This window comes from Cricetulus griseus, chromosome 2 (assembly GCF_003668045.3).
Source record: "Cricetulus griseus strain 17A/GY chromosome 2, alternate assembly CriGri-PICRH-1.0, whole genome shotgun sequence".
Taxonomy (NCBI): domain Eukaryota; kingdom Metazoa; phylum Chordata; class Mammalia; order Rodentia; family Cricetidae; genus Cricetulus; species Cricetulus griseus.
Genome location: NC_048595.1, coordinates 323,252,125 through 323,268,487, shown reverse-complemented (window position 1 = coordinate 323,268,487; position 16,363 = coordinate 323,252,125). Strand labels below are relative to the sequence as shown.

The following is a 16,363-nucleotide window of genomic DNA, read 5'->3' as shown; positions in this document are numbered from 1 at the left end:
ACGAATTTTATAAAGAAAGCCTCCAGGACTTTAGGTTATCATTTCAAACATAAATTCAGTATCTGTGTAGATTTAGATTGCCAAGCATAGCTATTTTAACTTGTTACTTCTCTCATAATAAAATATTTATTTTTATCATTAAAAACACTTGGGTTTTCATAAATTAAGCATAGCAAATAATAAGAAAACATATCTTAGATTAAGATAAAAACCTTGATAAAAAATAATTTGAAAATTGGCTCTCTAATCATATTAGACTGAAGTCCTGATATTAGAGATGTCTTCTAAATGTTAATTGAATAGACTGTGTTAGTCTGTCTAGAGAAACAGGGGTTTTCGATCTCTTTGTAGCTAGGAGATTATTATGCTTTAAGTGTATTTTGAAAATTTCTTCCTACGGCTAAATTGAAAATGTCTGATATTCTCAATTACTTCAAGCGTTTATGATTCTAAGCTCCCAGCAGAAACCGCTGCCAAGGAGGGGAGGGTGAGAGCAGTTACTCGGAAGGACACTTATGTAAGAACCATCAGGGTGGTTACTGGCTTGCAAGCAGGAAACCCTGTATTTCAGACTCCAGGCTTTAAGGAATATTTATTGAGCCCTTTCTCCTCTCAGAGCTGAGACAAATGGCTGATGACTGAATCCTGAGACTGTCCACAGCTTTGCTCTCTCATTCTGCTGCAGCCCGGAAGATGGTGAGATCCATCCCGAAATCTGCCGGCTTTACATCCAGCTTCAGTGTTGCCTAGAGATGTATACAACGGAGATGCTGAAATCCATTTGTCTGCTGGGGTCTCTTCAGTTTCATCGAAAAGGTACACACATGCAATAGGATACCAGAAACATAGAGAAAGAGAGGACAAAGCTGGCCTTTTGTCTAGTGTCCATGTACAGGCCCAGGCACACAAGCAGAAGGATTTAAATGTTCAAAAACTGCAGGACACATTAATTAATAAAGAGCCCACATCACTTGCCATCTAAATGCATCAGGATTGAAACCATGGAAGGAACAGTCCTTAAATGTATTATTTCACCACTTGTGATTGTGACGTTCATTAGAATCCATAAAGGCTGCAAAGATAGACAAAGGTCTTTGTAGTGTGGTAAATGTTCTTCAAGAGCCTTGTTTCTCTAAATGAAATGTTGCAAAGAGGTAAATTGCATACTGTCTCCTACTGACTTCAAAACAAAGGAAACCCAGCAAATTGTATGGCAGTGGGAGTAACAGCAACTCTCACTCCCTGCCTTAAGGTAGACATGGATTATAGTAACATCAGGATTGGAAGTAGCTGGTAGCTGTGGCTTCAGCATGGTTTGATGATACTTATGATTCCTGTTCTAAGTGAGGCTCTGTGTTTTCTCCCAAGCTGCCCTCCCCTACACTGGTAAACTGACTCCCACAGCCCTGGTCATCGTCTGTATTCATCATTTGACTCATCACGAAGGGGAAACTTTTCCTGATTATAAAACAAAAGATCCAGGCTTCATTCTAACTGAAACAACTTGAGTCATGGAGGGCTGGGATTCCACTGAATGGCTTAAGCAGTTAAGGGCTGTCCATGAAGCTAGATCCAATCAGTGCTATACAAAACATGATAGGAGCGGTAGAAGGGAAGTCTGCTCAGCTTCTGTCACTAAAGAATTTGACTTACATTTTCTTCTTAATTCATGAAAGAACTCTTTGGAAAACTTCTGAGTGTGAACTTTCTGTGCCTGTGGTTTAAATTTAAAGACAAGGAAGTTCAGTAAACTGCTGGGAGGGGCAGAGCTTCAGACAAGAAAGCAGTTAAAGATTGAAGTCAAATGAGTGTTGCAATTTGGTGACAACAAAGTGATGTGATAATTTAATAGTAAACATTAAATTTTATCTAAAATGGAGTCCTCAGGACATGGAAACAAAACTGGTGTCACCCTCACATATACAACACATGCAGGCCAATGCATTCTTTGCATTGTTTGGATAGGTTGGTGTCTTAGTTTCTGCTCTATTGCTGTGAACAAACACCACGACCAAGGCGACGCTTATAAAGAAAGCATTTAATTGGGAGCTTGTGTGCAGTTTTAGAGGTTTAGTTCATTACCATCAAGCTGGGGTGCTTGGCAGTAGGCATGGCAGATATGGTGCTGGAGGAGGAGTTGAGGTTTACATCCTGATCTGTAGTCAGACAGAGAGAGACACTGGGCCTGGTATGAACTTTCGATACCTCCACATCCACCCCTGTAATACACTTCCTCCAACAAGGCCACATCTCCTAATCCAGCAGTTCTCAAACTGGGAGTCTCAACCCCTTGGGGGATCAAATAACCCTCTCACAGGGGTCTCCTAAGACCATTGGGAAACACAGATATTTACATTACAATTCATAACAGTAGCAGAATTACACTATGAAGTAGCAACAAAACTAATGTTAGGGTCAGAGGGTTACCACAACATGAGAAACACTTAGGAAGTTTGTGAACCACTGCCCTCCCCCTTTTCAAATAGTGTCACTCTCTGATGACTAAACCTTCAAATATATGAGCCAATTGGGACCATTCTTTCCAAACCACCACAATTAGGTCTATGTGGTCTTGTTTTTCAGATCTACATTGATTACGCTCATATGTATCCTACTCCTGTTTATATTCCTTGCCTTTCGTTTTCCCAAAATTGACTTTGTTTTTCTAGGTAAGATATCATGTAGCCCAGACTGGTCTGCAGCTCCTATGTAGCTGAGAATGACCTTGAACTTCTGAGTCTCCTGCCTCTCTACCCCTGCAAGCATTTGGATTACAAGGGCACACATTTACTTCTTTTTTATGTGGTGCTGGGGCTCGAACTCAGGACTTTATGTATACTAGATTCTTGCTAACAACTGAACTACATGCTCAGCCCCACAACCAACTTCTGTTAGTCTTTCAAATTAAACTGGATCCCTTACTCTGGTTATTTCCTTGCATGTGTTCTCAAGAAAAATAAGAAGCATGTCACCTCATGCCTGAGAAGTTCTTTGTCTCCTGTATTCATTGTCAGGATGTTTAGCCTCCCTTTCTGACCTTTCTTTTGAAAACAATAATAATTAAGGCTGGGGGTGTAGCTCAGTGGTAGAGCTCTTGCCTAGGCCTTAGGTTCTATTCAGACAACTACAGATGAATAAAAGCAACTTGGGTTGGTTTGAACTCATAGCAATCCTCTTGCCTTGGTCTCTACAGTGCTGAGGTTACAAGCATCAGCCACTCACCATTCTTATTCACAACATCGCTGAAACTTCTAACACCTGCAGTCAAGCCTGTTATTAAGAAAGAAAGAAAACCACAACCCCAGAGAAGCTAGAACCCTCTTCCAGAAACACATGGAAATAGATGCAGAAATCCACAACTACCAATGGGCCATGCTCCTGTAGTACAAATGAAGTGAGGGAGGAGTGATAATATGAACAAAGGAGTCAAGACCATGCGGGAACCCACAGAAACAGCTGACCAGAGCTTGTGAGAGATTACTACCTCAGGTCTGGCAAATGGGGAACCTGCATAAGACCAAACTAGACTCCCTTAATACAGGTGACAATGGTGCAACTGGGACAATATATGAGGCCACTAATATTGGGTCCAAGACCTAACACTAATGCACAAACTGACTTAGTGGAGCCCATTCTATATGGAGAGATACCTTGCTCAGCCTATACACAGTGGTGTGTGAGTGGAGAGGTGCCTTGGTCCTGCCTCAACGAGATGATGGAACAGACTTAGTAGACCTAGGGAAGGAGGCCTTACCCTCTCCGAGGTAGAGGAGGGGAGTGTGAGGAGAGGAGGGAGGGGGAACTGGGATTGGAATCTAAAAAATGAATTAATCAAAAAAGAAAGAGCCAGGCACTGGTGGCACACACCTTTAATCCCACACTTGGGTGGCAGAGGCAAGTGGGTCTCTGTGAGTTCCAGGCCAGCTTGGTCTACAGAGAGAGTTCCAGGACAGCCTCCAAAACAATACAGAGAAACCCTATCTCAAAAAGCAAAAACAAAAACAAAAAACCCAAAAAACCAAAAAAAAAAAGGAAGGAAGGAAAAGGAATATTCTTTAAAATTTACACATAATATGGAGGTCTTTGAAGAAGGTCCAAAGGGGGTCCACAAAAGCACTCCTAGAAATAACGACTGTGTTCAGTAGGGTCAAAGAGTACAAAGTGACCCTCCAAAAGTATATCTATATAGTAGCAATGAACACACAAGGACTCAAATTAAAGATGTGATGTCATCAATTACCACTAAACAAATTTATTTGTATCTAAAATCTCACCAGGATCTGTGGTTGAAATTGTAAAATGGAATAAATCAAAGAACACCTAAATTGGTCCCCAGGTCCAATGAAATTTCTATCAATTCAGCAAGGTTATCTCTGTATATGAATAAGCTTATTTTAAAATTTACACATAAGGACTGACAGCGAGATTGCTCAGTGGGTAGAGATGCTTGATGCCAAACCTGCCCACCTGAGTTAACTTTCCAGAACCCATACAGTGGAAGCAGAGAACCAAGTCACAGAGACTGTGACTAAATGCATAAGACCTGTAGAGTATCAAGCCAGCTCAAATCCCTGCATGAATGGAGGAATGGCTCATGAATTCCTATTTTAGCTGAAGAGCTATTAGTAATTGATGACTGCTAGAGAAGAGGGGGTTGTTTTCATTCAGGGATGTGGCCTCTGAGAGGGTACCCACGCTCTGGCGGATGGTGCTACATTCATGTACATACTGGCAGTACCAGGTGGACTTGGTGGCTTTAATAAAAGAGCACATGAGACCAAGAGGGAAAGTTGGTGGAGGACTAGAGGAATAACTGGTAGGAAGTGAATACATATAATTCACATAAGAAATTCTCAAACAATAAAACAACAACAAAATAAATAGTGGTGTAAGTGTTTAGGAGACAAAAACAGGAGGGTTACAGCAAGTTCAAGGTCATCTTAGTGTACATAGCAAGGTCTCTTGGGGAGAGAGAGAGACAGGGAGAGAGAGAGAGAGAGAGAGAGAGAGAGAGAGAGAGAGAGAACCACTAAGTTTATGAAAAATATGCTCAATATCATTAGTCATCAAGAAAATGCAAGCTGTGATGAGATTCCATCATGCTGATCAGAATATCCAGGACATACAATCAACTTAGGGTCCATCAGTAGATGAGTGGATAATGATAATGTGGCATATATAGACAATGGAGTATTGAACAGCCCTAAAGAATGAAATAATCTTGTTTAAAGAAAAAACGATTGAGCTAGAAATCATCACTTTACTTTAAATAGACTAGACACAGAAAGCAAATAAATTAATAAAATAAACAAACTTACATCTTCTGCTCTAATGCCTAACCTTCTATGCATAACTCCCAAAAAGAAGCAACTCCTGGGAAAATATTAGAATAATTACCGAAGTATTCAGCTGAGTGAACTTGATGGCCATCTGTCCTCAGCAGCCCACTTACATATACATTTTTTGGAAATATGCACCAACTTTCTCACATGAGATCTGCGTAGCATCTCACTCTCCTCAAAAGACTCTTGTGTTCACACATCCAAGAGCTACCATTGTCTTCGTACCAGTAGAATTAAGAATCCTAGGAGGTGATTTCTTTTGCTGAGAAAGTCTCAGTTGCTCTAGAAGTAAAGAAAATAGAAATACTTGTGGCTAAATCCTATGTTGAAGATAAGTCACTGGTGGTAGGCTCCAAGGGAAATGCCATTAAACCAGAGAAAATACAACACTAGACACATACGCATGAAAGTACATTTTTGAGAAGTTTCCTGGAAATCTCTAGAATGTGAAATAAAACACTACCAGCAGTTTGGTGAGGTATGGAATGGTTCCATTAAAGAGAGCATTTTGAATATTCCCATCCTATATTTGTATAATAAATCATTTCTATTTCTTTTGCCTTCTATTAATCCCAATGTTGAGCCTAAGGAGTTGACTCTACATTGATATTTTGAACTAATGTTTTGTTTCTATTATGTATGAAGTCACATTCCTGCTATCAGAATAACCAGGTAATGTCAGCTGATATCATTAGGTTTTGTTCTTTCTTATGTATCATTGGTAGTTATAGAATGGCTTGTCTGTACCCAGAAAACTTCTAGCCAGTACACAATATACATATAAAATCTTCTGTGGTCTCCATTGTTTGCATGGGTTGAGAAGAAGAGGAATATTTGACTCCAGTGACAGTAGATGCCAGAAATGAGTTGAGGAAAAAAAAATGGTTCACAGACTACACCATGTGAGTGTTAAGCTTGCAGAGAATTGGGAATATTAAGGCATATGATATGTACCTGAAACTTGGAGTCAATATTGTAAAACTATACGTAGAGAGGTCAACATGCCTGAGAATCCTAACTGTAGAACAGGAAGACAGGAGATGAGAACTGCAGGAGAGATGTGAGACTGATTCTGCCTTCCAGGGCTCTGAGTGGAGATGTGTAAGGAGAAGTGCAGGTAGACCCGAAGGAGCCATGGGGTAGAAACTAGGGTAAAGATGCTTACAAATTCCAAGTGAGGTGGGAGAAGTCACAGGAAAAAGATCAAGAGGCCATTATTCTTTCCCAGGACTTGATACGTATGCATTATGTTTGCACATAATTTAATATATGTATCATATATCAGCAAAGAGGTACCATTTATGCATCTAACTCTGAGAGTTAAGTTGACAGATAACTTTTTCAAGGCATTATGTTGTTTATTCAAACAGTACCTCCGTTGTACCTTCAGGCTAGATAATGATCTAGACAGAGAATATTCACTAAGAATCTCTTTTTTATAATATTTTTAAAAATAATTTATTGATTTTTATTTTATGTGCATTGGTGTTTTGCTGCCATGCATATCTGTGTGAGGGTGTTGGATCCCCTGAAACTGTAATTACAGGCAGTTATGAGCTCCCATGTGGGTGCTGGGAAATGAACTCAGGTCCTCCAGGAAGAGCAACCCGGTGCTCTTAACTGCTGAGCCATCTCTCCAGCCTCCCCATAAGCATCTTAATACCCACCTCATTGCCCTCCTCCTCCACTTCCTCCTTCTCCTTTTCAGTACTGGGTTTTGAACCCAGGGCCTTTTCATGCTATGCAAGTGCTCTACCACTGAGTTTCATTCCCCAGCCCCACTAATACCTTTCCTTAACTTCGCCCCTCTCCTCTCCTTCTCTACTCTCCTCCCCACACACCTTTCTCTCTCTCTCTCCTCCTCCTCCCTCAGAAGTCAGGTAATCCCCAGAGTCTCCAGGGATCTGTAGTACTCATCTTAACTTTCTGCTCAGAACCTATACCTGATTTGTTTCTTCTAACGTCATAATAAAAGTTGATGTTTTAATAATCTTTAGGTGAGCTCCTTTCTTTTCCCTCTGGGTAGATGCTGAAGGTTGACCATTGCTCTCTTCTTCAGCTTTTCATTTCCGTCAAGGAAAGGAAATATCACTGTAATTGAGTTTCTAAACAGCTCTGTACCAAAGCCTCCTGTCAGAGTTGGGCTGGGATTAAATAAGGAACTTGAACTGTTTCATAGCAATCTGAACACACAGTTTCTTCTTCTATCTGTGCACCTCCTTAGCTCGTGTGGTATTGTATATCTCACTTAGTTTTGTTTTTTTTTTTGTTTTTTTTTTTGTATTGCAAAGTCAAAGTATAAGTTCACTTTTTAGAGGTAAAGGGCATACAAAGTCACTTCAGGAGTTGAGAGTATGTTTTTTTTTTTTCTGGAAAAGTGTTTCCCAAATCATTTTAGAGCTCCCACAGTGAGCTTGCATTTAATAATGAAGATTGTCCTCGTCCAATTAAGCAAATTCTGTATCCTTGGTCTCAACAGCATTTCAAAGGATCTTCTTGCATATTCTGTGCTCTGTGTATAGAAATTTTTGCTACCTCATATATCTGATTGGCACAAGGGATTTGGAAATATTATGTGCTTTGCAGGATCATGTTTTTGCCAAAGAAATGAAGAAGAAAATATTCCTACAATGATTTTCCTTTTTCATAGCCAACAGAATTAAAGTAAATTACAGCTATGTGAGGTAAAACCTACATTTAATAAACATTATTGGGTTATACCAGGTAAAGCATGGCTCTGAAAAGATGTGCTTCTATAGGAAGATGACAGATGGGAATAATTTTAGTCATTTTGTAGTTTGATATTCTAACACTTCTAAGTTGTAAATTGGAGTGCTGCTTCACATAATCTCATTTCTATGGCTATAGTGAAAAATATTTGTTCTCATCTCTTCACATCCAGGTCTGTAAGAAACCTGTTCCTATTATTGATTGCATGCATTGTGGTGACCCTTAGTGCCTGCTTCCTGCCCCGGGAAGAAGGGCGCTCAAGATTTCACTCATTCTGCTGACAGAAAGTAGAGGCGGCTGCTAAGGGAACTGGGAAGACCTGCTGTTTAGACCACTGTTGTCTTCTCACTTTCTCTTTCCCAATTTAATATGCTATGAGAACTTGCCCGTTCTAAACGGGGCTCCTTTTTATGTGAGCTTGCTTTTTCTGCCCTTTTCTCCATCTCACGGTGCTCTGTTATCAGCCCTCTCTGACCCTACTTGCCTCTCAGCCACAGCTTAAAGCAAACTGGTCCCTGGTCATTTGTGGGCAGGAGACCACCCCTCCCCCACATCTTTTTGGGATAAGGTGGATTCTTCTTCGGAAATGCACTGTCATGGTAAATTCAGATTGAAAAACGTGTAGAGATGTGATTACAAAAAGGGAAAGAGGAAATACTAAAAATGGAAAAATCTTTTTACAAAACTGGATTGGGAGCCTGGGAACTGATAACTCAAGATGGACTAGTGGAAATGAATGGCCCAGATGCAGTGAAATGCAGGATGAAATCAAGTCAGCAATGGGTTACAGGCAGAAGAGATTCCAGTGTATTCAGAATCATGCCAACTAATGCAAAGGAAATGATCCACACAAATGAAAAAAAAAAAGCAGAAAAGACAAAAATAGAATTTAGCCACAAGTAAACACTTTATTTTCCAGTGTAAGAAGAAGCAATTGATACTAAAATAAAACAGCGAGTTAGAAGAAATGAAGCAAAATAAATCCTAGAATAGAAACTATGATTGAAATTCTAAGAGAAAACATGAATTCATTCTCTAAGCAAATATTCACTGTTCATCTGCCATATGTGAGGTAGCACTCTGGGTGCCGAACTCCAGCAGTGATGGAGGTTGCAAGGGCTCTATTCTCAAGGGGTATAAGGGCTCTATTCTCAAGAGGGAGAAAAGAAGAAGGAGGAAGAAGAAATGGAGGGAGCAAAGGAAGAAGGAAGAGGAGGGAGAAAATGGAAAGGAGAGAAGAGGGAGGGGGAAAAGAGAGACAATGAAATTTTCTAAAACTACCAAATATGCAGATAATGAAATTGGATATGTAATGCAATAAAATCAGATGGAGTGGCTGCTTTAGGTGGGATAATCAAAGTTCTCTGAGGACATATCATTAAAGTTGACCTGAATGACAAAACGGAAACAACTTCATCACAAATACAAAAGACCTTCAACCAAGAAGCTTGTCCTTTTAAACAACATACTCATAGCCAGATTCTATAATCCTACAGATAGCCTGAAAACATCTATTAACTCTATCTCTGTGTTTATTAATGTTATTATATGATAGAACTTCATATAACAAGATACTGTACAGTTTAACCCTGACACTCATTATAGAAAAGCTGCTATACATCTTGCACACTACTCTGCACTGTTACAGGCTTGAGCAAAGCCTCACTCGCATGCAATTGTCTTCAGTTGTTTCCTCTCCCATGTTCTGAGGGAACCTCATCCTTCTGCTTTCTCACACAGCTACATGGGGCCAGTGTGTGACTCCAGGGGCACTACTGGCACTACAGTACCACAAGGAAGACAGAAAAGGATAGTAAACATTGAAGTTGGTGATTAGCGCCTCATCACTTATGGGGTAGAAATTATTTATGTCTAGATATATGGCAATGAAGGAGCCCTGTGTTTAATATCATATCATATCATCTGACTCATGCTTTTTGGTACAATGAATGAAAGGTAGGTTATTTAACATATGCCCTGTGTTTCTTTAGCTCTTTGCACAGGGCAGAGTCAGAAAAATCTGAAACGTGTGAGCATGAGAGCCATTCTGAACAGGCAGCTGTATATCTGATGTAAGCCATGTCTGTTTTGTTCTTCTTATTCAGTCAGTATAAACGCTAACCTGAAAGTCCCTTCTATGAGGACTGTCCCAAAAGATGATGTGTCAGGAGCACATAGGATGCAGGAAACTTGTCCCATCAGAGAAATGACAGGTCAGTGATACAGTAGGAGCTCATGGAAGAGTGACTTGTTTTGATTCCTGCACAGAAGTACCCAGTTGGATAATATGGACCTGCCGGATCCTGGAGGCCAAACTAAGGATGCACAAGGAGACCCTGTCAGTGAGAGCATCTCCCATTGTCACTGAGTGTCTGAAGAAAAGGGGTAAAGCAAGAATGGAAGACAAAGGAGAAGGAAGCAGGGAATATATGAAAAATGCAAGTAGGGACAAAAGACTATAGTACTCAGAGAAGACATCTCTAAGGCGGGTGTGAACAAAGGATCCCACTCAGCCTTCTCGCCATTCTCTGGAACTTGTGTAGTTGGAGGACTCTGTGACTCTCCAAGTTGCCCAGTACCTGATGTGGGCTTCTTCCTCCTGAGAGACTGACTGCACCTAAAGAGTGTGAGAATATCTAACCTTCCTTTCCTTGGTTGGTTTCTCTTGACTTTCCTTCAAATATGCCTCTTATGTTATCTATAAACAGGCTAAAAATACATGTGAATCCCCAGGAAGCTAAAAGCAAAAAAGGCTTTGCAAGACCCTGAGGGAAATGGCCACAACTTCGGTGGCCTAGTTCCAAACAGTGATGCAGCTGTCTTAGCATGATTTCAAGGTACTCTGCAGGCTCTCACTCTCATCTTCATCCCCTCCCCCAAACAAATATTTGTTCATTGAGGCCTGAAATTGATTTTTCAGGGGACAGAACTTTCCATTTCATAATAGAAAATTATTTTGGATGCACAGTCACTCTCTTAGCAAAGCAAAATATGGCTTTGAAGTCACCATTTTGGAATCATGCTGATCCCTTTCCTAAAAGCAAGGCAGGGAGCCCAACCTGGTATTATTAGACAAGTGTCCCATTCCAAGGACAGACAGGCAAAGGAGGGAAGATGGGATTAAAGACCTCAAACTGATTACCCATAGGGTATTTAGGGAACACCCCCTTTTCTGCTAAGTCCTTCTTATAGCACAAAAGAATATCTGCAAAGCAACCCTGATAACTTTTCGGGTCTCACAGACCACCAACATTACTCCAGACTTGGACACCTGTTCCCAACTCTGGCACACACAAAGTATCTTGAATTACTTTATAGAGTCTCAAGAGATGTGTTATTTTCTGTGTCTCCTTCTGCCTGGAATAATATGGGCCATTCTACCCAGCTCCATATTCATCCCTTCTCCCTGGACCATCTCTGAACTTTATTGGGGAGGGTGTCATGATTTATATATGACTTTCTGCAGAAAGCTGCTCCAAAAACCCTAAGTCTGGGCTGGTTCCTGTCCCTCAGGCATTCCCACAGTGCTGATGATGGCACATTACATAAAAGCTGTCATTTGTTACCTGATTTTATGTCTATTGACCTCTGTAGACTTTGATGGTTTTGAGTGTATCACCATATCTAATGCAGTACCTGGAGCAAAGATTCAAATAATGATTATTGGATAAGTAGATGAAGTGTTTACATTCTCGTGTCAATAAAAAGGGAATGTAACTAAAGAGGAAAACCTAACAGAAATGTTGACCTAAACCCTTCCTAGTTAAGAAAAGATTTTTCATCAAAATAATATAAAAACATATTAGAAAAAGAATAAATCAGCATTAGTTTGTCAGGGTAGGGCAATTGCTTTATGAATTAATGCTATACCTCAGTTGATGGCATAGTCCAGTGATGTCAGAGTTAGGGTGGAACATTCATCCAGCTTTCAGAAAGCATGGGAGATTCTGTAGGAGGATGTCTAGGAGAGAGTCTGAAAGAGTCCATTGTTCATAACTCTGTCACATGACCCTTTCCAACTGTAAGGAAAAAAAAGAAAGTAGAGGCCAGCAAACACAGGACATCTCCCATAACCTGAAAAATAAACAAGGAGTATCTAAGCAAACAGAAAATTTAAAGAGTTTATCCAAACAGACAAGTAATTGGGATTGAATTTGGTGAAATTTAGGAATAAGTGAACAGAGGAAACCGGGCAAATAAGAGACTCCAGAAGAAACAAACAACAGGAATTCAAATGGTAGAGAAATTCTTAAAACAATGAAATCAAATCCAGAAATACTTCAAACCCAGTCAAGAAACACAAACTGGAAGGATTTCCAAAGCTGGTGGAGTTAGTATTTACAACTGCACTTAGAAAGGCTATCACTTTCTCCCAGCTGACCAGTGTAGTCGTTCTTGGGAACCAAAGCAAAATAGCATGTGAGATAATGCTGGAGCTTCACAGGGACAGCAACAAGAAAGAAAGAGGGTGGATTTGGGATTGTAGTCAGCACCACGTTAGACTTCTCAGCATTTCTCTCATGCACTGCAGGAAACTAGCCTGACAGGGATCCCAGGACAAATGGCCTTGGGGGACATCTAGCACCCACATGTTGTCCAGCCACACATCCTGTCACTTCTCCACAATTACCAGGACACTGTTGGTAGAAGGATAGACAGAGATATTCAAAAACATCTGAACAGACATCCAGGAATGAACAGATTTTCAAAGAAAAAAATCAACATTGCTAAAGGAAGATACCAAATGTAATAAATAACCAATATTGAAAGAAGAGCTATTAAGATGATGAGAAATTTAAAGTGTGTGTGATCAGTATATGCAAAGTAAAGAATCAGTGTATTCATGATTCTGCCATATCCATACAACAGTAATTATTTTTTTAAGTTTTTTTTTAAAGATTTTATTTATTTATTATGTATACAACATTCTGCTTCCATGTCTATCTGTACACCAGAAGAGGGCACCAGATCTCATAACAGATGGTTGTGAGCCACCATGTGGTTACTGGGAATTGAACTCAGGACCTCTGGAAGAGCAGTCGGTGCTCTTAACCTCTGAGCCATCTCTCCAGCTCCACAACAGTAATTATTTACACCAAGTTGGAACTAGTATGAGGCAGACTCTCTTACTGAACCAGGGACATAACGATTGGGTGAGCTGGTCTCAGTAACCATCTTATCACTGGCATCGCCCATCAACACCTCTCCAGGACTGGGATTACAGTGACCATATCCACATGGGTTCTAGGGTGATCCAAACTCCCATCCTTACACTTGAATGACAAGTACTTTACCCACTGAGTCCTAGCCCCAGAAATACTTTAATTAAAACTATTCTGCTATCTCAATGGATCACCTAATAGTCTACAGCAACAAAGAGAAATTAGTGATGGCAATAATAAAAGTTGTCACTAATCATCTTATCCAAATTAACATCATTAACAGTGGATCAAATGACATGTGTATTTTCCTGTGTGATGAACCAAGGGCACAGTATTGCTTCTGTAATATTCTTGCTGAAAATGTTTACTGCACACTTAGACTGGGGGAGGGAGGTGTTATCAGACAGCTCCAGATAGGAATAAAGGCATTCTATAAACTAACTCCTGTGGACTCCTCTCAATTGAAAGATACTCATGAGATTGAAAGATATTCATGAGATAAAAAACAAAAGAGTGCTACATGTGATGAAAAGAATGCAAGGAAACATGAAAAGTAAATGCTCTTCATAGCCTTTAAGTTAGGTTCCTCAACTTAAAAATAAAGCTAAAGAGGACATTATTTGGAATAATTTGGCAAGTTTGAATATAGACTAGATATTAATAATGTTGTGTATATCAAATTATATTAATTATATTCAACCGAGGGTTTTAGAATTATTTGGTGTGATCATTTATGTGGGGGGTGGGGGTAATATAATAAAACATCTATTATGAGAAGTCTTTCTCAACAGCCTGGTCCCACAGCCAAGTCCACACCAAATGAACACACAGAGACACTATATTAATTATGAAATTGTTGGCTAATGCTAGGATTTCCTATTGGCTATCTCTGTCTTAATTATTAAGCCATTTCTACCAAGCTATGTATTGCCTAAAGGCTGTGGCTTACCAGGTAATGCCTGGCATGGTGTTACTCCTCCAGCAGCATCACAACTCTGTGGCAGGCTCTGTCTGCTTCCCTTTCCCAGAATTCTCCTCATCTCCTAGTCCCACCTATCTTCCTGCCTCATTGACCAAGCAGTGTTTTTTTCATCAACCAATAAGAGAAACATATACAGAAGGACATCCCCCATCACACATCCATATTCTGTTTTCTCTATTTTTGTATATTTGGTAGGTGTGTGTGTGTGTGTGTGTGTGTGTGTGTGTGTGTGTGTGTGTGTTGCATGTATGTTTGTACACATGGGTAAGAGTGTGTATACCAGTATATTCAGAGACCGAGGAAGGGTACTGAGCACCTTCCTATGTCACTGTGTTCCTTATTAATTTGATACAGAATATCTCACTGAAGCTGGATAGACTGGCAAGCCCTGGAGCTCCCAGGACCTGCCTATCTCTTCTTCCCAGAGCAGGGTTTATAGGCATGTGCAGCCATGCCTGGCTATTGCCCAGGTGTGGGGGATTTGAATTCAGGTCTGCATGTTGCACAGCAGAGTCTCTTACCCACTGAGCCATCTTCCATCCATAATATCCTTGTTCATCAGGCAATATATATACTGAAGTATTTAGGACTGTGTGAAGTAAGGCCTGCAACTTATATTTAAATGGTTGATCACAAAAATATGTGTAAAAATTCACATGTAATTTTAGGTACTAACATATGCAATTTTTCAAAATAAAGGGTGAATCCTACCAAGTGCCAAGAAAAGTTAACATAAAAGAGTTCACACAGAGACATATTTAGGAGCCATTTTAAGATTCCAAAGTTGAAAGATTATAGCCTAAAACTTTTCAAAGATCCATAAATAGACTACGTACAAAAGCAACTCTGGATATAAATAGAAGATGAGAGAACAATGCCATCCAAGTTCTCAGAGAAACTTAGTTCGAACATAGATTTCCGTGCATAGCCAATAGAACATAGGTGCAAGTGTGTTGGAAGGGGAGGGGGAGATATGTACTTTGAGTCACATAAAGGCTAAGAACCTTTTTTTCCACAATTCTCCTCTGAAATAATCAGCCCAATATACATTCCATACATCCCTTCATGTTACCTAGCCTTCAAAGTCTAAAAAGCAGAGGGCTTTTCTGAAGAGTCGCCCTTGACCCTCTCCCAAATCACCAAGCTCAGGTTCAAGTCCACTGGTGAATTCTGCCCAGAGGTAAGTGCCAAATGGACAACTACACCTAGGCTAGAGGGCAAATGCAAATAGGTTTAAGAGGTCATTGCCCTCTGACTATGAAATGATAATTATTTGCTTAATTAATTTCCACCAAACAGCATACCATAAGGTTGGAAAAACTATTCCTCAGGCCAGCTACATCCCCAGCATCAATGTGCACAAAGTGCACTGCGGAGGACAAAAACTTCCCACCAGGCAGCTTGTATTCATGCTCTGGCTGACTTCTGAAGTTCCTGCTGTGCTTTGAGGAAGGGTGCAGAGCTCAGGCTTGTTGGTGTGCACCTTTCTCCTTTTGCTAACTCAGGAGACAGAAGAGACAAACAAGAGTCATTACCAGTTCTTACAGGAAAGGTAGACTTTTCCCATAAGCAGCCAGTCTCTTCACAAATTTGAGGGCATTAGCGTTGTTGTCGCTGCTGTTGCTGCTTTAAAGGATTGGTAAGACTGAGCTAAAAGGCAGGAAGTGAAGCTTCTATATCAAACATGCTCAATTATGGCCAACAGTTTAAATTTCTCTAGAGTTATATCTACATACTAAAAATAGAATTAAGTAAAAGAATATAAAACACAAGAGATCCCTTTTCTCCAAACTGCCTAATGTTAGACAACAGCCTTGCTGTTGTTTCTATAGCTCTGGCTGTTGTCTAGGGGTGGCTCATGCTTGTAGTCTTAGCACTCAGCAAACTGAGGTCGGAGGAGTGCCATGAATTTGAGGCTAGCTTAGGCTATATACAGTGTCAGTACATCCAGGGGTATGTAAAAAAAATCTTGTCTAAAGAAGGGAGGGAAGAGGGAGAGGGACAGAAGACCCAAAGGACAAAGAGGATTAGGAGAAAAAGTAGGAAGAGGGGAGAACCAGTTTTTCTTCTGTGTCTCACATCAAGCCTAGTGTTTGGTATTTAGTTGATATTCAAGAAATATTTGTATGGGAATGAAGGAGCAAATA

At 40.2% G+C, this 16,363-nt stretch overlaps 1 protein-coding gene across 2 annotated transcripts in view; it reads left to right on the top strand.

Annotated features, from left to right (window-relative positions):
- Rgs7bp (regulator of G protein signaling 7 binding protein) overlaps positions 1-16,363 on the top strand; it is a 99,497-nt gene that overhangs the window by 66,773 nt on the left and 16,361 nt on the right. Inside the window, exon 3 of one of the 2 annotated variants that reach the window (XM_027401527.2) lies at positions 686-816. In XM_027401527.2, coding sequence (XP_027257328.1) covers positions 686-816 — 131 coding nt within the window. Of the gene's footprint in view, positions 1-685; positions 817-16,363 lie in introns of those variants that run through there. The other variant, XM_035439134.1, reaches the window with a different exon arrangement.